At 43.5% G+C, this 23,115-nt stretch overlaps 1 protein-coding gene across 2 annotated transcripts in view; it reads right to left on the reverse strand.

Moving 5' to 3' along the window:
* Positions 1 to 313: 313 nt before the first annotated feature.
* Positions 314 to 23,115, reverse strand: part of RANBP3 (RAN binding protein 3) — a 101,880-nt gene continuing 79,078 nt past the window's right edge. For both annotated transcript variants that reach the window (XM_089675763.1, XM_089675772.1), the window contains exons 11-17: positions 21,724 to 21,802; positions 11,858 to 11,957; positions 11,645 to 11,769; positions 6,187 to 6,307; positions 5,009 to 5,151; positions 4,749 to 4,929; positions 314 to 1,210 (exon numbers count right to left, since the gene is read on the reverse strand). In XM_089675763.1, the coding sequence (XP_089531889.1) occupies positions 1,167 to 1,210; positions 4,749 to 4,929; positions 5,009 to 5,151; positions 6,187 to 6,307; positions 11,645 to 11,769; positions 11,858 to 11,957; positions 21,724 to 21,802 (793 nt within the window). In that variant the 3' untranslated portion in view covers positions 314 to 1,166. The remainder of the gene's footprint in view (positions 1,211 to 4,748; positions 4,930 to 5,008; positions 5,152 to 6,186; positions 6,308 to 11,644; positions 11,770 to 11,857; positions 11,958 to 21,723; positions 21,803 to 23,115) is intronic.

Consider the following 23,115-nt stretch of genomic DNA (forward strand, 5'->3'; position numbering starts at 1 on the left):
GTACTTGACTATAAATAAGGAAAGGCAAGACTTCAACTGGTCCAAAATATACCTGCTACTATAACTTGTTCCTGAGATGGTTCTGCAACTTCACAACATGTGTACATGCTGCGATGCAGCTTCCAAAATAACAGGTTAATGAATAAACACTGCAAATGCACATTAGCTGTATATAACACTTTTTGGTTTTAGATCTCTTTAAATCAGAGTGAGATTAACTAGGCACAACCCTCTTGTCACTTAGTGAGGTTTCTCACTATTCAACTGATAACACAATCACCAGACAAAAAAATAAAACTCAAAGAATACAAAGTTTAGGATACAGTATTCCTTAACTCTTTCCCTTAAATATGGATACAAAAAAATAACATTTCACTTTTTCGCACACAAAAAAGCATATTAATGTTAAACTAAAAAAAAAATAAAATAAACACAACAGAAAAATTACCAAAGGAAGGAGGGAAGAATGAAAACAAGATGTGGGAATATTCAATTTGACTATTAAGTCTTTAATAGGAAGAAGCTCTTAGTTTAAGAGCATTGTAAAAGTCCGGCTTCGTTGATAGTATTCCAGTCCAAAGGCAGCTGCTTGAGGGTATGCAGAGGTGATGAGATCCAAGCAAGGAGTCCCTCTACGTGTTAAGTAACCAATTTGTTCCTGCACAAGACTGGAATCCAAATGTAAAAACCAACTACTGAAGAAAGCAATTTGTACACTGAGTAAGTTGGATGGGAGAGAGGTGGGGAAAAAAAAAACCCTAAAATTTGCACGTATAAAAGAAAGTTAAATTTCGGAAAAGGCAATTCAGATTGCACAGCTGTTAACAAGAAAGGAGAGAAGAGGATTTCTTCCAGCTCATCAATATGATGAGTTGATTCATTGTCAGCATCCAGGCAAGCATTCTACATGTTTAGTTTGGATACCACCCTGATCCCCTTCAAAACTATTAAAAAAAATAATTAGGGACTGAACGTATTATCTGGCTTACTTAAAGTGAACAAAAAGTACAGTTCCTGGGGTGGATGAAAAGTCTGTGTCCTCAGTCCAGCCTTAAATTAGGAGCTGGTCTTAAAATACTCCATGAGGCATTAAAGAAAGAGGAAGTTGTGGATTGTCACCCTGCCAGGTGAGGACAACCATCATATGGTGACAAGGTAAGCAGGTGCTATGTACTGGATGTAGGTGGCTTGTCTCCTTCATCACTAGGCGCTGAGGGGGAGAAAAAAAAAACAAACAAACTAGTTAAAGAGTGTGGCACAATATCCAAAGTAGGTTAATATTGTTACTGAACATGCATAATGCAAAGTGAAAAGAAAAAAGAAAATTCAGCAACTTGCTTATTTCTGCTACAGTGTCCCAAGCCTCGGCAAAAAAGCTGTGAAATCCTAATGCAGCACGGCTCTATTTACACTTTTATGACTTGTCATGCGACTTTGGGGTCCAAAGTCGCATCCCATGTTTCCGAATGAGTACCATTCATATCTGAGCGACTTGAAAGTAGTTCCTGAACTACTTTGGTCCGACTTTCATGCAACTTGAGGGCCATAGACTTCAAAATTAAACGCACCAAAGTCACACCTGAATGATATACATGCAACTTGTGTGTGACTTAGAATGGGACAAGAAATCATCCTTGGTTAAAGCCAAAGTTGCACTGTAACGTCACAATGAAAATTGCACAATTTTAAATTCACACAAAAGTGTGAATGGAGCCTAAAAGGAACCGGAGAGGAATCAAATTTTTGGAGGATCACAAATGTGTTATGTTATTACATTTTAGCACTGCAACCATTATGGGAGTATACAGTTTTTACAAGCTCAAACCAAAAGTACAACACATAGGGTATTTGCAATTTGTCATCTCATGAGAGAGCTTTCCAAGGCATAACCCATATATTAGAGTCTGGGTACATCTAGAAACAGCAAGGTTTGAGGTCAGTTATAACAAGAAGATTTGGGATCCAGCATACATGGGCAGCATGTATCTCAGATGGTATCAATTTACGGGGAAGGGCCACGTTCAAGCATAATTAAAGCCCAAGCTGTTCTTTTTTTTTTAGTTTTGGATACAGTAGAGTAGGGCAAGAACCTCAGGCATGGTTTTACTGCTGTTGTGTCTGCTTTGTGGGGATTCACCCTTCAGATATGTCCTGGTGACCATTGTAAATGAGACTAAAATTGTCACCAGAATAGAGCTAAAACCTTCCAATGGGTACATTGTTACAACTTACTAAAAGAATATTAGGTTTGAAAAGATTGCCTTTCACTTCCTGCTGAATTTCAAGTCAATTGGCTTTAGATTTAAAGTAGGCAAAACTTTTCTTTTTTTTTTAAATTTTGGATAGCGTAAGGGAGGGTTATATTCCGTCGGTTTTTATTGCTACCTGTGTTCCGAAAATAATCGAATAAGTGTTCTAATCCCTTTCTGCACTATATGAAACGAAAAACTATTTTGTAGCCTTTATTTTTACCTAAAGCGTAAACAAGCACATGTAACATGAGAGCCTGTCACAGGAGGGGAGGGGTGGAATGCGGCTAATACTTGTGATTTATAATAGTCTTGGTGTAAAATGTACACACACTTAAACCTCAAAGAATCTTAAAATGGTTTTTGGAATTTCCAGATACTCTACATCAATGTATAAATGCTAGCCCTCCACATATCTGAGGGTTCCAAATTTGTCAATGCTGGATACCACAAGAGGGAATCATATGGGTTCCCAATGAACCTTTACTCAGGTCCTTCCTAAAAGAAAGGACATCCGATACTACAATTTGACTGTGAGCAAAGGGGATGTTTGTGACTTGCCAAAACTGTAGGTATCAACAAAAGAAGCTTTGAGTTGAAAGGAATTCAGCCTGTAATTGATATTAAGGTTTAACAGCATTACTGGAACAACTGGCCTAAAGACCAAATTGATATCCCATAAAAGTTTCTAAACCTGTGTGCAGATCCAAGGAGCTTAAGGCCTAGTTCACATTGGCATTGAAAGCAGGCATTTGAAGGGCGTTTTTAACAGCTTCCCATCAGCCCTATAGCAGAAGTACCGCTACACGGCTGCACGGGTGTGCAAAATTGCGTATATATACGTGAATTTGCACTTCCGGGTAGGGGGCGTGCTCTTCCTACCCATGCCACCATGTGCGGCCTCAGCTGTCAATCATTGGGTTCCGGACTGTGATTACTTGCTGACGCCTGGTGATTGCCGAGTATCTCCAATGGTGGGGGGGAACTGATTGTAAACAAAAAACAGTTCTCTCCCCGTCAGCTCCTGCACTCTGCTTTGCATGGCTATGCATAGCACAGCCATGCAAAGCAGTGTGTGTGCTTACAGTGAAGCACAAACACAGCCACATAGTTAAACGGCACACAGTTAACCCATTGATGGCCCCAGATGTTTAAACCCTTTCCTGCCCAGTGCCATTAGTACAGTGTCAGTGCTTTTTATTAGCACTGATCACTGTATTGGTGTCACTGGGGATGTCAGTGACACCAAGTCAGTTCCCCCCCAGTGTCAGAATGTCTGCCACAGTCCGCTATAAGTCGCTGATCGCCGCCATTACTAGTAAAAATAAAAATTCTAGTATATATACATCGCCACTTGTAAACATTATAACTTTCACATAAACCAATTAATTTAAACTTATTGGGATTTTTTTTTTTTTTTTTAGCAAAGACATGTAGCAGAATACATTTTGGACTAAAATTTATGATGAAATTTGATTTTTTTTAAAAAATTTTCACTGGACATTTCTAATAGCAAAAAGTCAAAAATAGTTTTTTTCTCAAAATTGTCGGCCTTTTTTTTATAGCGCAAAAAAACAAAAAAAAAAAAAAAAAAAACCGCACAGGCGATCAAATACCACCGAAAGAAAGCTCTATTTGTGGTAAAAAAAAAAAAAGGAAGTCAATTTCATTTGGGTGCAGCATTGCATGACCGCGCAATTGTGAGTTAAAGTAACGCAGCGCCGTAATGCAAAAATCTGGCCTGGTTCCACAAGCACACCGCAAATGCCCTACAAAACGCCTGCCAGTGTGTTTGAAGAACATCACCATAAACTTGAATGGGAGGCGTTGAAAGGCTTCAAACTCCTAATTCAACATGAGGCTTCAATTTTTAAGCGCCGCAACGCTAAAGCTTCATGTTTGGTAAGGTGAACAGCACTGTGGGTAAACCCTCTGGAGGGCAAGGAGTTAACACTCCTCAAATGCCTATGCAAATGATGCTATGGGTAGCACACAATGCTGTTCACCTTACCAAACATGAAGCGTTAGTGTTGTGGCGCTTCAAAACTGAAGCCTCGTGTTGAGTCAGGAGGCGTTTGAAGATCATCGCCACAGACTTGAATGGGAGGCGTTGAAATGCTTCAAACACACTGGCAGACTTTTGCGGGTCATTTGCGGTGCGGTTGTAGAGCGTTAATAACATTACAGTTTGTTTAGTTTGTGGTGTGGTTTTAACGCTTGTCAAACGCTTATAAAACGCTTCAAGACTGCACATAGGGAGCTTGGAGAGATTTTTTTTTAACACTCGTAAAGACTAAGTCCAATGCCCATACTAAAGCTATAGGAGCGTTTGAGAAGAGTTAGAAATTTAGTCAAGTGTGAACAAGCCCTAAATGAATGGCGTGTTTCAGAAATTTTTAAATGCGTAAATCGGAACTAGCCAACACAAAGTATCAGTTTACACCATAGTTTATTGAACACTATAAACTGCTATGTCTACTCCAGTGCAAGTATATTTACCAACTGTGGTTGTGACAGCAGGCGTAAGGACATCATCATCACTGTCTTCCTCATTGCACTGGGCCCCCTCCCTGACTGGTTCAGGGCACTTGGTCTCTGCCTCCTGCTCTACATGACTTCTTAGAGCAAGGATGCGATGGTGAATAGCAGCAAAAAGCTGACCTGTGTCTTTAGAGCTTGCCTTTAATGAGAAAAGAAACAGGCTGTTAGCTAAAGTAGGAGATAATTCTACAAAATATGAAAATCAGTTAACAACTCACAGATATTAGAAAGACTTTTACACCCTGGTCTTCTGTATCCATTGCAGTAATCCTTATGCTCTTCTCGCTTGCTTTGTCTATCTGCATCTGGGCCCAGAGCTTAGTGTTGAGAATTAATCGTAGACTGCCTTGAGTGCGCATCACTGGACAGAAAAAGTCACATGTAGAAAATTATTAAATACATGCTGCCTTTCAAAGTTCTACACAATCAGAATAGGTCTCCTCAACTGTGACCACACAAAGGTTTAAATTTCAAGCCATGAAATCAGTGTTTCAGAGAATGCAGCTATTAAATACCACTAGCATTCAAGCCTTATGACCAAAATTTACCATCATAAATAATGCAGTAGACAAAATGACTACCTCACTACATAATGGAAATGGGTTTCAAACATGTAAAATGTATCTATAATAAGTTTATACTTTAACTGCTTTCCTGCCACCCTATAGGAGAAATACTGCTACAGAGCGGCAGGGGTGCGCAAAATCGTGTATATATACTTGAGTCTGGATTTCCGGGTAGGGGGTGTGTGCATCCCAATCCAATGGACTTGTCTGGGTTTGGTCGTTGCCAGAACGGTACTTGACTGAATGCATTGTGCCAAGTGTAAAGTTTGGTGGAGGGGAGATTATGGTGTGGGGTTGTCTTTCAGGGGTTGGGCTTCGCCCCTTAGTTCCAGTGAAGGGAACTCTTAAGGCGTCAGCATACCAAGGCATTTTGCACAATTTCATGCTCCCAACTTTGTGGGAACAGTTTAGGGATGGCCCCTTCCAGATTCAACATGACTGCGCTCCAGTGTACAAAGCAAGGTCTATAAAGACATGGATGAGCGAGTCTGAGGTATAGCAACTTGACTAGCCTGCACAGAGTCCGGACCTCAACCCAATAGAACACCTTTGGGATGAATTAGAGTGGAGACTGTGAACCAGGCCTTCCTGTCCGACATCAGTGCCTGACCTCACAAATGCACTTCTGGAAGAATGGTCAAACATCCCCACAGACACACTCCTAAACCGTGAGCACAGCCTCCCCAGAAGAGTTAAAGCTGCAAAGGGTGGGCCAACTCAATATTGAACCCTACGGACTAAGACTGGGATGCATTAACGTTTTTGGCAATATATAGTGTACACACACACACACTCTCTCTATAATAAAAAAATACAACCATATAACTCACCCAATCTAGACTGCAATGTGCCATCTTCGGTGGAAGCCATATCATTCAGTCGGAGAAGACCTCGTCCCCTCTCTACCCAAGACTGAGACACTTTATCAAACACAAACAGTTTGCACTGGATCTGTTGCCACAAACATACATAAAAAGAAAGATAAACAAAATCGTTTAACGAACACAAACATTACCAGATCATAAATTCCCATAATCCAACTGTGCACATAGAAAGATCCAATTCAATGCTGCCTGCTTACAGAAAAACTCCCTTTTAGAAAAGAGGATATACAGTATGTTTAAACGTGACACAGTATTACATATTTTCTGAAAGCAAAGGCCCTGTATAATAAAAACATTATTGGGGGGGGGGGGAGGGGGGTGGCTTTGAGGGAGTCACCACCCCACTACTGAAAATGATTGCCAGCTATACAGCCGCCACATCACTTTCACTTTGAAGCCAACAAAAAGGGGCATAGGCAAATGGCTGCTACTGCTTGTGATTAACCCTTCACTCTTTGGACATGCATAGTATGTCCAAAGAACTAAACTGGTTAAAAGGGAATTCCCTCTTGGGAAGTCACAATAATGGCAGACATCCCACTAGTAGTTTCACACTCTCCTGCACATCCCGCTCCCATGCCACCTTTCTCACCCTTCTCCTCCTCCTAACCGCAGGGGACATCTCCCCGAATCCTGGCCCTCCACCACCTCCCTCACCCACACAACACCCTCCCGCCTCCACGTCCTGCCGCAACCCCCGCAACTTAGTATGTCCCCCTGCTCCCTAAAATCACCCCCCCGTTTTCATGTGCACTCCTGAACACCCGATCGGTGTGCAACAAGCTTACCGTCATCCACGACCTCTTTGTTTCCCACTCCCTCAACCTCCTAGAGATCAAGGAAACCTGGATCCAGGCCACTGACTATGGAGGTCTCACCTGGACCCACTCACCCAGACCCAACGGTCGTAAAGGTGGTGGGCTTGGTCTGCTCCTGTCACCACAGAGCACCTTCCGAGTCCTCCCAAACCCCCCCCCTCTATCCTTCTCCTCCTTCGAGGCCCACTGCGTCAGACTATTCTCCCCAACCCCCCTGAAGATTGCTGTGATATACCAGCCTTCTGTATCCATATCCCGCTTCCTGGATGACGTTTCCTCCTGGCTACCCTTCTTCCTCTCCTCTGAGCTACCCACCATCATCCTTGGGGATTTCAACATTCCTGTCAACCTCGAAAACCCGGCCACATCCCATCTCCTCCACTTAACCTCCTCCTTTGCACTTGCACAGTGCATACAATCCACCACCCACTCTGACGGTAATATCCTTGATCTCTTCTTCTCCAACCGCTGAGCTCCCCACAACCTCACTAACACCCCCTTCCCTCTCTCTGACCACAACCTGATTACCTTCTCTATCTCCTCGTCCTCCAACGCCTACCCCTCCAAATGTCACACTACTACCAGCCGTAACCTCGGCAACCTTAACCCTGCCCCCCTCCACTCTGCAGCTGATCAACTCTATGACCGCATCCTTCCCCTGTCCTGCCCTGACTTGGCTATGACTGCCTATAACAACTCAATGTCAACAGCCCTGGACTCACTAGCGCCTTTAACCACACGCAACATCAGACCCCGACTGCTCCAGGCCTGGCATACAGATCACACCAAATCCCTCAAACGACACAGACGTTCCCTGGAGCGACTATGGCGCAAAACCAAATCCCAACAAGCCTTCACCCGCTACAAATCTGCCTTCCACACCTACACCTCCTCCCTCCACGCAGCCAAACAAGCCTACTTCCTGACCCTCATCAAGGTCCTCTCCTCCAATCCTCGCCGACTCTTCTCCACCTTCAATTCTCTACTCTCTCCACCTCCACCCAGCACCTCACTCACCGCCCTTGAGATTGCCAATCACTTCAAAAACAAGATTGCCACAATTCGCAAGGAATCGCTGCAACTCACACTCCCTCTCAACCGGTCCCCTCTCACATAGCTACCCCCTCATCCCCCCTCTCCCTCAACATAACCTGCAGGGACTTCGTCACTGCTCAAACTCCCTTCAACCCCGTTCCCCCTCACTCAGCTACCCCCTCATCACCCCTCTCCCAGGGCCCCACCACTGCTCTGACCTCCACTTCCACCCCACCCCCCAATCCTCATATTGAAGCCACCTCAACACTCCGCACCTTTGACCTTACTACCATCGAGGAAGTCTCCAAGGTCCTCTCTGATGCCTGCCTCACCACCTGCCCCCTCACAACTCCTACAACCTCCTTCCATCTCCATCCTATGCTCCCTCACCCACATCTTTAATCTCTCCCTCTCCTCCAGCACTTTTCCCTCCCCTCTGAAGCATGCACACATCACCCCCATACTTAAAATGCCCTCCCTGGACCCCAATGACCCGAACAACCTCAGACCCATCTCCCTGCTCCCATTCACATCCAAACTCCTCGAGCGCCTAGTCTACACCCGCCTAAGCTCTCACCTCAACGACAACAACCTCCTCGATCCCCTACAGTCCAGCTTCCGTCCCCTACACTCCACCGAAACTGCCTTACTCAAACTCTCCAACGACCTGCTAACCGCCAAAGCTAATGGCCACTATTCAGTGCTCCTACTCCTTGACCTCTCCGCAGCCTTCAACACAGTCGACCACCCCCTCCTCCTCAAAAAACTACACTCCCTCGGCCTCAGAGATTCTGCTCTCTCCTGTCACAACACTCTCTCCTGTCACAACACTCTTTCAGCGTTACCTATAATGCTACCACCTCCCCCTCACTCCCCCTCTCTGTTGGGGTCCCTCAAGGCTCCGTCCTCGGGCCCTTTCTCTTCTCCATCTACACCTCCTCCCTTGGCCAACTCATACACTCTCACGGCTTCAACTACCACCTATATGCCGACGACACACAAATCTATCTCTCAACCCCCCACCTCACCCCCTCAGTCTCCGCCTGAATCACACACCTACTGAACGACATATCAGACTGGATGTCGCTCCACTTCCTTAAACTGAACCTCTCCAAAACCGAGTTTCTCGTCTTCCCCCCAGCCCGCACACCACCCCCCATTGACTTCTCCATCATGTCTAACAACGCCACCATCAAACCCACCCCGCAGGCCAGAGTACTTAATGTCATTCTGGACTCCAACCTATCCTTCCAGCCCCAAGTCCAATCTTTAACAAACTCATGCAGACTCCACCTCCGCAACATCACCAAAATCCGCACGTTTCTAACCCCATAAACCACTAAACAGCTCATCCACTCCCTCATCATATCACGACTCGATTACTGCAACTCCCTCCTTACTGGCCTGCCTCGCCGCTGGCTATCCCCGCTTCAGTCGACCCTGAATACGGCTGCCAGACTCATTCACCTTTCCAACCGCTCCGTTTACGCCACCCCCCTCTGCCAATCCCTCCACTGGCTTCTGATTGCGCAATGGATCAAATTCAAAATCCTAACACTGACGTACAAAGCTGTCCACCATACTGCCCCGAACTACATCACCGACCTAATATCCAAGTACCACCGAACACTCCGCTCCACACAAGACCTCCTTCTCTCTAGTTCCCTGGTCTACTCCTCCCATGCCCGCCTCCAGGACTTCTCCAGGGTGTCACCCATCCTCTGGAACTCTCTGCCCCAACCCATCAGATTATCACCTACTCTCCTCTCCTTTAGGTGCACTCTGAAAACCCACCTCTTCAGGGAAGCCTACCCCACCCCCTGATAACTTGCCGACCTCCTCCACTCTTCCTACCACTCCATCCCCCACAGCTTTCTCCTCCTGTGCCACCATCCCCTCCCTCCTAGATTGTAAGCTCGAAAGAGCAGGGCCCTTGATCCCTTCATGTTTTGCATTGTATTGTATTGTTATTGGTCTGTCCCCTATTGTAATGTACAGCACTGAGTGAACTATTGGCGCTTTATAAATACTGTATAATAATAATATAATAATCTCCAACCAGTGTTTTTAATTTGTATAAGCCGTTGATCATGTAGTTTGTTGCCCTTTATGCACACAGCCTATTGTAGGAGTAAATTTTCACATTCTTGCGTCAGCAGTTTGCATTGAACCTGTGGTATTTGCAATGGCCCTTCATAGGTTAATACATGACCTCTAGTGAGAGACATAACACTTCATGTGAAGAAACTAGACTATCCATAATTCCTAAGCCTCTCAGTGTAGTGCTTGTGCAAGTGAGAGCTACGCAGTACTTAGATCTGACACAGACACAAGCAGGCAGAGCATTCACAGACACACAGCACTCACTCATGCATCAAAGAGATGCGTTTCATCATATTAGCACTCTATATTTATGATTCAAATGAGAGGGGATAGTGAAGCATGCACTGGACACTAACTCAGAACAGGACGTTTCTGGGACCAGCTAGCTGCAATTCATGGATTTCATGGGAAATCGTTAAGCCATTACACTACAAACTGCAACCACATCATGTGTGTCCATCATAACAAAGTAAGGGGAAAAAAAACAAAAAAAAAAAACCTCAAAACAAACTAAAAAAATAGGTCTATCTTTCACAATGAAAATATCAAAACTACAAAAGACATCAAATAATAAAACTCTAAGGTCCAAAATAACCAATAAAAAACATATCCCTTATCCAGTATGGTGCTTGGATTATGGGGTTCTACCACAACCTGTATATATACTACCTAAGATGTGTAAGGGACGAAAAGCTACAGTAAGTAAAACATTATGGTTTTCCTATATCACCATTAATCATGGGGAAAAAGAATATATTCAACAAACTAGGAAAAAATGTGGGTCTAATTTTCATGAAGAAATCAAGTCAAATTCTGCAGTCACTTGTTAATTATGAGCATGTAATAATTCCATCAGATCTCAGTAAGCGGAAACAATCAAGGCAGCAAAAGAAATGACCATTAAAAGAAAAACCTAGGTGGTTTGTTAGGAAGTCCTAAGCTTTTTTTTGTGTTATTTAATGGCAGAAGGAACTCTGTAGGGTTGATTTCCTAAAGGCATGTGATTGGGTATTCTGTGCAAAAGTGAAGCTTCACTTAATTTACTAAGCTCAGGAGCAACTGCACTTGCAGTGCACAGTAGAATTGCCATTAGCAAACCAACCCCTGTATGTCAAATGCTTCTCTCTACCTTTTAGAATTTTTTTTTCCTATGTGTGGGAGTTGCTTCATCCTAGCCCGGCCAATTAAGACAACCAAAGATTCTGAATTCGAAACACTGGCCAAATGACTGAATGACCAGTGGCAAGGATGACCACATCCTTTGTACATTATGGCACAGTTATCTTCAAATACACCCTCTCCATCTGTGCAAATAGATTGAGCATATCTGCACATATGGTAAGAGCTTTTGGTGGCTTCAAAATGTATTTCTGCTTTAATGCACACCAACCAATCCATCCAGGAAGACAAAAGTAGTAAGGCTGTGTGGAACGCTGCTGTCCCCTTACTTGTAGTACATTACTCTCTGCTTCTTCTCCTGTGATCACTTCCACTTTTTCCAGTAAACACCGTTTTGCTGTGGCCTTTGTGTAAGCAGCTGCAGATTCCGCTAGTGACTCAGAGATGTTATTGGCTACAAAACATTCAAGAGACATCATGAGTACTACATTTAATATGGCTCAGACCAAAAAGAAAAAAAAAAATTCACACACACCGCTTACATTTGTCTGGGGTATTTTCCAATGAAGATCCCTCTGAACCAGACTCCAGACCAGTATTTTCCTTATTGCTATCAGAACTTGTCTCTACTTTGGGTGGGCTCTAAAAACAGAAGAAAAAAAAAAGAAAAAGGAATTTGTCTTAGCTGTACATTCTATATTTTGGAGGACTGATATTTATAGACTATGGGTTATAAGCTGCAACCTTAAGGTGGGTGACTGGACACTGCCACCCCTACAACATACCTATATAACCCTGCCCACTTGGAGGTTCCAGTTTTTTTTTCAGCAAGCAAAAAGGAACGATCACAGGAAGGCACAGAGGGAAGGGACCGGTGTCATATGCATGACAACGAAATTATAGGCAAGTCAAAATTCCTATCATTTCGCTGATCATGGGACGCACCCAAGAAATGAAACCGAGGGGTGAGCAGCAACATAAAAACTGAGAACTGCCAACAGGCCACAAGAAAAAAAACATGTCCAACATGTTGATGGTGACCAAGAAGGCACCCTAACCTTTTTCACATTTCCATGTTTTGCACACATCTAAAAAAGAAAAAAATTTTAGGTCTGAAGTTTATAGATAACCCCAAAACATTACATAGTTTCTGAAAGCAGAAACCCTAGAGAATAAAATATTGGTAGTTAATTTTTACGATATTAGCACAATGGTTTACAAAACGCAAATTTTCAGTAAAAAAGATAAAAGGTTAATTTTAGGACACACAAATGCAATACATTATCCAAATAAAAAAAAAATAAAAAAAGGAAGATGTTGCACCAAGTAAATGGCTATGCGACAAATCAAGCCTTTAAAATGGTTTGAGCCCATAAAATAACAAAAAACTTCAATACCCTGTATTTTCTATAGGCGACACTTTAAAAGCCCCTCACTTCATCATCACTTAAGAGAGTTAAAGCTGAATTCCAGGACTTTAGCCACTCTGTAAAACGTGAGGGCACACTGAATTAAAGGATTAGTCCATCTTTTTGAACATGTATTTAGCATTTAAACGAATGAAGCATTTAACACGTTCAGCATCCACCACCTTCCCCGATCTACCTTTCTCTTCTTGTGACAGCGGGCGGTGGACCTCCTCCCTGCACACAATTAAGGCTTCAGTCACACCCGAGTAGTAATTTTGTGAATACTTTTGCGCGTTTTGTCACGCATTTGCAAATGTTTATGTCCAATTTGTTCAGGCGGTTTCGGGCTTTTTGAGCTCTTGCGTTTTTGTATTAGCAAGTTTTTGTATTATCAATTGTGGCTATGTTTTTGCCATGCCAGAAAAACTATCTTTGGCGTGTGATAAAACGCATGATTTGCGTGTGTCCATGCATTTCTATGGGAATTAAAATGCGCCAAAAAAAACCGCATCAATGTGCCCGAACGGAGCTACAAAAGTAGCTCCAAAACTTTTTTGAGCTCCAATTGTTCTGCTTCAGGTGACTTGGAGTGGCAAAGTGAACCACCTCCATAGTGTTATATTGATTTTTTTTGTCCCCAAGCGTTTCCAAGCTTTGAGCTACAAAATGCTCAGGTGTGAATGGGGCCTAAAAACACTGTGGCTGTGCCGGGCTCCGCCCACACAGCCACATCAGTATCTGCCTTCCCATATTAGAGGTAGGGGCACAGACAGCGTTACTGTCATTCTGCAGGAGCCTGGCACTGCACCCACTATCTGCTGATCACGGGTACAATGCTTTACAGGCTAATGAAAAACACAAAATAATTAACCTCTTCCATACAGGGCACTTTTACCCCCTTCCTGCCCAGGCCAATTTTCAGGTTTCAGCACTCTCACGCTTTGAACAATTACGGGGTCATACAACATTGTACACAAACTAAAATTTTATCATTTTCTTCACACAACTAGAGCTTTCTTTTGGTGGTATTTAATCACCACTGGGGTTTTTATTTTTTGCTAAATTAACAAAAAAAAAAACCAAACATTTAGAAAACAACACGTTTTTCTTTGTTTATGTTATAAAAGTTTGCAAATAATTGTTCCTCATAAATTTAGGCCAAGATGCATTCTGCTACGTCTTTGGTGAAAATAACCCAAATTAGGATGTATTATTTAGTTTGTAGGAAAGTTATAGAGTTCACAAACTATGGGATATATCTGAATATTGATCAATCCTGAAGTACTGACAGCCAATCTAATTTCTTGAGGTCCAAGAATGTCAGAACAGTACAGATATCCCCCAAATGACCCCTTTTTGCAGAGTAGACAGTCCGATGTACTTCATAAGAGGCATGGCAAGTTTTTAGAAGTTGTATTTTTTTTGTCATAATTTTTCGGAAAATTAAAAAAAATTAATTTTCACTATTTTTTTTTTGTCACCAGTGCAGTACAGCGTTATCATATAACTGGCATGGCGGTGATCAGGGACACTGACTGGTGACAGTATGAAAAAAAAAAATTTTAATTTTTTTTATTATTTTTAATTTATTATTACATTTTTTCTTTAAGATTTTTTTTTCATATTTCACTATGACCAAAGCAGTACAATGTTACCATAGTAACATTGTACTACTGTGGTAAGTAATTATTTATTTATTTTTTTTTACACAATTTGTTTATAGCAAAGAATTACTTTGCTATAAGCAAGGATTTACCTGAATGACATCGATTCATTCAGGGTTTTTTTTTTTTTTGTGCTTAGCTGTGATTTGGCCAAGGCTAATCACATGACACAGCTGGGCTGTGATTGGCCCAGCTTGTGCATGTGATCGCTGTGACCATTCGCAGCTAGACACACTAGTATACAATGGATGGCATGAATGAAGCCATCCATTGTATACAATTGTCATGTGACCTGCTGTGATTGGTCACAGCAGGTCACATGGTACCGGCAACGGGGCTGGTACTCAGATCGGTCATCAGCAGTGTCCGAGGTACAGGGCCGGTGGCAGATCGTGCCGCTGCGCGGCTCTGCAGGCGCGCAAATTGCGAATGCCCGAAAGGATGCCATATGTCCACCCGGAAAGGTGAGTGTTTTTGCCGGCCGCCATTTGGCCATAGGCCGGGCGGGTAGAGGTTATAAATGCAAATTTTTTTACCTGCAAAATAATAATGTGAATTTTATTTATTTTAAAAGGTGAACTTGGCCTTTAGAGTGGTATAGAAAAAAAAATTTCTCCCTGCAAGGTAATATCATGATGTGCCTGTATGCATCGCATACAAACACATTAAGACCTCTTAGAACAAAGCTGTCCAGTAGCATGCTGTCACTGCTGAAGGCTTCCATATTCACCCGGTTCTCCTTCTGGGTTTGCAGGCTATGGCTGCTTCAATGGCCGAGCCACTGATGACATTACTCCTGCACATGAGCGTGGGAGTGCCGGCCACAGCACACAGCTCTGAAGGTATGATACAGGCACGCCGTTACTTCAGAGCACATGCGCCAGTATTGTCACAGGCTGCTGCTCCATAAAATATCTTCTAAATGGTGACTGTTTAGGAGATATTCATTTTACCTACAGGTAAGTTTTATTATAAGCTTACCTGTAGGTAAAAATATACAAAGTGACTTTACTACCACTTTACGTTCGACAAGGTGCGTGTCATCTCCTGGACTTATCTCGATTTACATCTGACAAGTTTACTGCTCTATCATTCCAGGATCTAAAAGAGAAGCACACAGAACACCTTTGCCTGCCCTTCCCCTATGAGTTTACAGAATACAAAGGCTTCTGTGATTGGGCAGGAGGAGAGAGGTGGGCACAGCAATGCCAGCAACTGTTCTGTTGAAGATACAGAGATCAGTGGGATCAGCGTCAGGCTCCCGGAAATAGTGATAGCAGTCTTACAGGAGTACTATAAATATTTAAATGGTAAAGCGCTAATAATAAATGACAAATCAACATATAAATGTTAATAAACACATAGTGCCCTGATCCCAAATTGGATCCAATGAAGTGCAAAACTTGTGAAACGCACAGGAATCACCTGTGGCAACACTCAGTGAATACAAATCCCCCTTTGTCCCTATAACAGGGACTATATTGTGATAAGTAAATAAACCGTGATCCCGTATAATAAAAGGGCAAAAAAAAAAATTCAAATTGTGTTTATTGCCATACTTAATTTTTTATATTGGTTCATCATTTATTTATTTGTTTTTAACCATACATATAGCAAAATGAAAAAAACTCACACCATGTCCAATTAACATATTTGTGATCTTCAAAAACCAAATCATGCAGGTGATGAAGTGAACTAGTGGTTTCCACTTTTGTGCCAAATCCTCAAAACAGCAGAAATGCCCGCTCACCTCCAAACCGTGACCACAAGGGCCAACTCACTTTTTAGGATCACCCCAACGATCCTTAAGGATACTTTCTCATCACAGGAGAGGTCGTCATATGTGCTCCCTTCAGCAGTATCACTTACTTCTTTCAGGTAATGGTAATGCAATATAGCTCACTCTCCACTCAGGGTCCCCTGCTCTGGTGTCCTGGACCCATCACCGCAGCATCCCCGCTGTCCCTCTCCCGGAATCACTATCCGGGCTGTGTGACGGACCACTGCAGGATAGTGATCCCGGGAGAGGGATGGCGGGGATGCTGAGTGACGGGTCCAGGACACCAGAGCAGGACCCTGAGTGGAGAGTGAGCTGTTAATTGGACATTATGTGAGAGTTTTTTATTTTGCCATATGTATGGTTAATCACAATTTTTTATATTGGATCATCATTTATTTAAGAATGGCACTAAAACACAATTTGAAATTTTTCCCTCTTTTATTATAAGGGATCACGGTTTATTTACTTATCACAATATATTCCCTGTTATAGGGAAAAGGGGGGGATTTGTATTCACTGAGTGTTGCCACAGGTGATTCCTGTGCGTTTCACAAGTTTTGCACTTCATTGGATCCAATTTGGGTTTAGAGCACTATTATTATCATCATTATATGTCGATTTGTCATTTATTATTGTTTATTATTAGCGCTTTCCATTTAAATATTTATTGTTTTTTCACCTATTGGGTCAGGTTGGGCGATAGAGGTTTTAATTACGTACATCCATATAAGCGCAGGAGGATTTTTCTTTTTAGCTTCTTACAGGAGTACTATAAGTCATACCCCTTGTTGGACAAAACTCAGTGTGCCTTCCCTTTTTACAAAAGGAGCAGAATTCCTGGAATTCAGCTTTAACCAAGAATAACAGGCCTAAAATTATTGGTCACACTCTGGCGTGCAAGGCGATATAAAGTCTAACACGCTAAGTTTTCATGCACAGGCTCCCCTCCCTTCCCAATGCGTGCATTTACATTTATACATTCATGTGGGAACAGGGGGAAGGCTCAAAAAAGTTTTTTTTTTTTTGTTTTTACAATTTAAATTTGTTTTTACCAAAAAACTTTTCCCCCATCACATAGGGGACAAAAATGGGACCGAAACATATGAGGGTATATGAAAGCACAACCATTGGATCACTTCCATCTGGCAACCAACAGTCAGCTTTTTAGATTTACACACACTCCCAGGATATTAAACCCCTGAAGCCCCTGCTGGACTCTTTCACATAAATATGAATATGAGAAATTCCTTTTTAGAGAAGTCCTAAAGGCAAGGGGATTCTGGAAGGCAGAAACCTGTCCCTTGAGGGTACTCAGGGCCAGACGATGGTGAAGACCGGACTGAAGAGAGATCAGAAAACAAGTGTTACAGTGTTACCTAGGATTGAGCCTTTTATCCTTACACCATGCAAAACACTAATCGAACAAGAAACTAGTGGAAGAAGACAGCTTTAGGTGGTTTAGCAATAATGGAAGTAATGGTTATCAAGACGCTAGTGGAAGAAAACAGCTTTAGGTGGCTTGGCAATAATGGAAATAATTGTTAAACTTCCACTGCAGAAATAAAGAAAAAAAAAAAAAAAGGGTTGAACTTGCAGGACAGTGGAGGTGGTGAAAACCCTGTGGGATGCGGTTGCTGTGTGGAGTAGCTGGCAGCAGTGAATACAAGTCCTGGATGCACAATGTCTGTGAAGAGCAGAGCTGCTGTGTAGCAGTGTGCACGCTGTGTACAGGCCTGGAAAATCTTCATCCGGGTAATCAGAGGACATCCTGGTTGCTATGACATGTTTTGGAGCAGTTTCAAGTTCTTTGACTTGACAAAGGAAAAACTGCTCCAAAATGCATTGCCAGAATATCCACATCTAGATATTCCCACCTCTGACAGAGATTTTGAAAGATCTCTGGATGTATAGACGACTTCTCTGGGTAAATAATCTGCCTGCCAGTTGTCCACCCCTGAAATATGGACTGCCAATAAAGCTGGATTGTAAGATTCTGGCCATGAGTGTATTAGATTTATTTGTTTCAGGGCTGATAGGCTTCTGCTTCCCCTTGATAATGTAGGATGCTGCTGTGGCATTGTCAGATTGTACTTTGACTGGGTGACCTTGCAGAAAGGATGTCCAGTGTTGTAGAGGCAGTATGAGGATTCTCAGCTCCAGAATGTTGATGGTCAGTTGTGAATATTATAAAGCTTGCATCTGTCATTACCACATCTTTCCCGATTCCAGGGTAGGAACGGAAATCCACCATATCGGGGAGATTTTCACCTGACTGGAAAGAAAGCACTGGGCAGTTTAAGGATTGGATTTGTCTGTTCCATATCTTGAGGATGTTGGACTGAAGGAGTCTGGAGTGAAATTGGGCAAAGGGAATTGCCTCAAATGAGGCGAGACGGTCACAGGCAGCGGACAGAGCACGCGAGACGGTCACAGGCAGCGGACAGAGCACGCGAGACGGTCACAGGCAGCGGACAGAGCACGCGAGACGGTCACAGGCAGCGGACAGAGCACGCGAGACGGTCACAGGCAGCGGACAGAGCACGCGAGACGGTCACAGGCAGCGGACAGAGCACGCGAGACGGTCACAGGCAGCGGACAGAGCACGCGAGACGGTCACAGGCAGCGGACAGAGCACGCGAGACGGTCACAGGCAGCGGACAGAGCACGCGAGACGGTCACAGGCAGCGGACAGAGCACGCGAGACGGTCACAGGCAGCGGACAGAGCACGCGAGACGGTCACAGGCAGCGGACAGAGCACGCGAGACGGTCACAGGCAGCGGACAGAGCACGCGAGACGGTCACAGGCAGCGGACAGAGCACGCGAGACGGTCACAGGCAGCGGACAGAGCACGCGAGACGGTCACAGGCAGCGGACAGAGCACGCGAGACGGTCACAGGCAGCGGACAGAGCACGCGAGACGGTCACAGGCAGCGGACAGAGCACGCGAGACGGTCACAGGCAGCGGACAGAGCACGCGAGACGGTCACAGGCAGCGGACAGAGCACGCGAGACGGTCACAGGCAGCGGACAGAGCACGCGAGACGGTCACAGGCAGCGGACAGAGCACGCGAGACGGTCACAGGCAGCGGACAGAGCACGCGAGACGGTCACAGGCAGCGGACAGAGCACGCGAGACGGTCACAGGCAGCGGACAGAGCACGCGAGACGGTCACAGGCAGCGGACAGAGCACGCGAGACGGTCACAGGCAGCGGACAGAGCACGCGAGACGGTCACAGGCAGCGGACAGAGCACGCGAGACGGTCACAGGCAGCGGACAGAGCACGCGAGACGGTCACAGGCAGCGGACAGAGCACGCGAGACGGTCACAGGCAGCGGACAGAGCACGCGAGACGGTCAGCTGAGCCCGCCTCCCCCGGACCAAGCACTGCCAAGCCCGCCTCCCCCGCCAGAACACTACCAAGCCTGCCTCCCTTGCTTGAGCACTACCAAGCCCTCCTGAGCCCCCGCTGAAGGGTACAAAATCAATGTCCTCCAAAGAATTTAGATATAGTGGCAGAGAAATCGGATGTTGTCAGAAAGGCCACATGATGCGTGCCTGAAGGGGAGCTATTGTAAGATGAGGAGAGCGGATTCAGAATAGGATATTGCTCTGGGACAAGGGAACTGCTATCACCCTGAGCAGTGTTCTGTGCTTCCTATGGGCTGTTTGCGGACTACATGCTATTAGATCCTCTATGATTTGCCAGGATCCATGGTCCAGGAGTGCAGAATGGATTTTTTTTTTTTATATTCAGGAAAGGGGTCTTTAAGGTCTGGGTACCACAGAAATATAGAGCATGGCCCTGAATCTGTAGAACACCCTCCAGCTAACTTTATATGTTCTACTCCATGCCAAGGTGAGCATCCAACACAGGATCCAGTGCCCAAAGCAAATATCACAGGTGTACCCCACACAGTGGGGTCTGAGTACGGTCCTGAGGTACACAACCAGGGAAACCGATCTGAGAACTGCTAGGTAGTACATAGCAATACTCAGAGAAGAGTCAGACTTCAATGGTTTAAAAAGAAAAAATACTTCTTTAGAGGAAATGTGAGCCTACAAATGCACAAACAGCTCATCTTATTTTACTGCAACACAGCCCACCTATGAAAAGCCAGTGGTTTCAAGTGCGGGCTGAGATGCATTAGTGCAGGATGGTTTTAGAAACCCACTGTATAGGTTTTTAAAATTAGCATGCAATGAAGTGAAGACCAGCGGATGACAAGATTTTAATGCAAAATGAGGAGAAAAAAAAATAAAATGAGGAGGATGGCTTTTCATAACATAAGACTCTACGTCTATTCTGTCATAAATGCCTCTTCAATGCCTGCTAGCATATATATTTTACTTACAAATTGTACATGGAGCCATGATATGATTAGCATGTAATAATAGACAAATGTCGAGCATACTTGCACATTATGCAAGAGCTGCTAGGGGGTCCCAAAAAGTTTTAAGAAACATCTCTGCTACAGGAGAACGATTACATTTAGACTTGAATTCCCACTTGAAGGGGGAAAAAAAAAAATTAAATTCAGTGTGAATTTATGATTTAAAAGCGGTATTTAACCCAAACAAAAATGTATTATATTGCAGCTTAGATGTGGTGGCTGCATTAGTTTGCTTTTCTTTAGCTTTTCTCCCCATTTTCACCTGTGGTTTGGACACACACCTCCTATATTAGTGAGATACATCTCTGGAGAAATGAGCACAAGAGGCACAGCAGACAGCAACATTGTCAATCTGGTGGAGGTAGGTCACACGCCAGCTCACACTTAGTTACAGAAAACCATTTAATTCCATTTGGGATAAAGGCTTTGCATGAATAAATAAAAGCTGATCTTTTTAATCACCTCTACCATGTTGAGTGGTTTGTCTCATCCATGTAAACTGATAAGCTCTGCAGAGCTTGAGTATATGAAAAAACAACAGACTTGCTGGCCAAATTACCAGATTAAAAGAAGAAAGAATGCTTAAAAAAGAAAAACTAATGCACCCATCACATCTAAGAATTAATAAGCTGCAATATAAAAAAAGGTTTTGGGTTTAATAGTGCTTTAAAGAGGTCTTTCACTTTGAAGCATAGAGTGGTAAAAAAAAAAAAAACTTAACACACGTGTTTCCACTCCTCACACTGACCATTGGCATGGGTAGCCCTGCAGAGAAGCCCTGCCAATCTACTTTAACAGCAGTGATAAGGAACACAAGGTTACCAATGTAGAAACAGCTTATCTGGTTTTACTGCACACAGCCCACCTATGAAAAGCCAGTGCTTTCTAGCATGGGCTGAGATGCACTAATGCAAGACGGTTTTAGAAATCCACTGAACAATAAGTTTCCAAGGCTATGCCAAAGAAAGCTTAGAATGTAATGCAGTGAAGACAACACGATCAGCATATTCTCCATGCAGGGGACCCCCACGGCCCTGCAGAAAAGAAGTGGGGCACGTGGTTAGGTTTTAGCAAAAAGGAAAGCCAGCAACAACTAGCATTAAAACCAGCACACTGCAATGCTGTGGAGTATGCATATGTATCACAGAGATGATACTCACCAGAACTCTCTCAATCATGTTTTGTCCAAATACAAACTTATTACTTGCTGCTTCTGCTTTGTGTGCTGAATTCTCTAAGCTATAAAAAAGACAAACTGTGTGAATTACAAAACAAACAGAACGGAGGAAAGTCATTTTTGTTCAATAAGGAAACTAAGGCAAAAAAGGTACAACTGTACAGACTTTAGAAAAAAAAAAAGTGGTTGTAAACCAGCACATATACCCAGTAAAGTGACTAGCCTCAGGTGATACACAATGATTTAAGAAATCCTCCTACATAAGTTGTATTTTTATCTGAAGTCCTCTCGCCTCTACATAGTTTCAAAGTACAGAATTTATATAGCTGGTCTGAGCTTTCAGAAAGCAGGGAAGCAGGGGGCACGGAGCTGAGGTTACACTCTACAGAGCTCAGTGAGAGCTGACTGATGGGAAGGGACACACTCCCTTTCACACAGGACCACAGTGGAGGCGGTCAATCACGGGTTGTGAGCTAGAGCCCCCTCCCTTGCACCGTTTCTACTTCTTAGTGTTAAGGGAGTCAGAAATGACTCATGCTGATAGCAGAGGAATGAAGCAACAGAAAGATATGAGACTTGGTGCTCTGGATTGAGACAAGTACACACTATAGAGTAGGGATAACACTGTTATCGGTATTTTACTGATAGGAAAAAAAAGGTGCAGTTAATGGCAGCCGAAAACGCGCAATTTTACCCTCGGAATTGGTCACGATTTTGCCACGTTTAGGAGTGCATTTTTCATAGGTCATGTGACTCAAAAAAGAGCAAAATGTGTGCATTTTTGCTGCGTTTTCAATGTATTTCAGGCCTAGTTCACACCAATGCAGTTTGTGTTTTGTCAGCTTTGCACTGCTCTGTTTTTGCAACTACATACGTTTTCTGCAGCAACTCCATTAAAGTCTACGCACCATTTTGTGTTTAAAAAGTCCCGGATCCTTTCAAAAACTGCAGCGGCTCAAAAAAAAAGCATAGATGTGGACGTATCCTATAGGAAACCATGTTAAATGGACTGTGGTGTGTTTCTGCAAAAAGCACTAAAAAATGCACTGGTGTGAACCAGGCCTCAATGGGGAGGTGAGTTTTTGGTGTGGATTTTTTTTTTTTTTTTTCGTAACTCGCCAGATATGAACCAAAAATGTAGCAAGCAGGATTTTTAACACGGCAAGGGAAGCACAAAAGACCAGTGTAAAGACATACGTTGAATTTAAAGGGATACATTTTCCTTGAGCTTTTCCTGTCCCCCCCTCTCTTTTTTTTGCTTCAAAAACTGCGGTTTAAAAACAGCCTATTGGCCGAAAAGGTGCTGAAAAGTCATATTCATTTAAATTTATGCAATTAAATTAAAAAGTCGACTATGGTACATTTATAGAAAAAA

The sequence above is a fragment of the Staurois parvus genome, unplaced genomic scaffold, assembly GCF_062004578.1.
Source record: "Staurois parvus isolate SC_StPar_1 unplaced genomic scaffold, SC_StPar_1.0 ptg000013l, whole genome shotgun sequence".
Lineage (NCBI taxonomy): Eukaryota > Metazoa > Chordata > Amphibia > Anura > Ranidae > Staurois > Staurois parvus.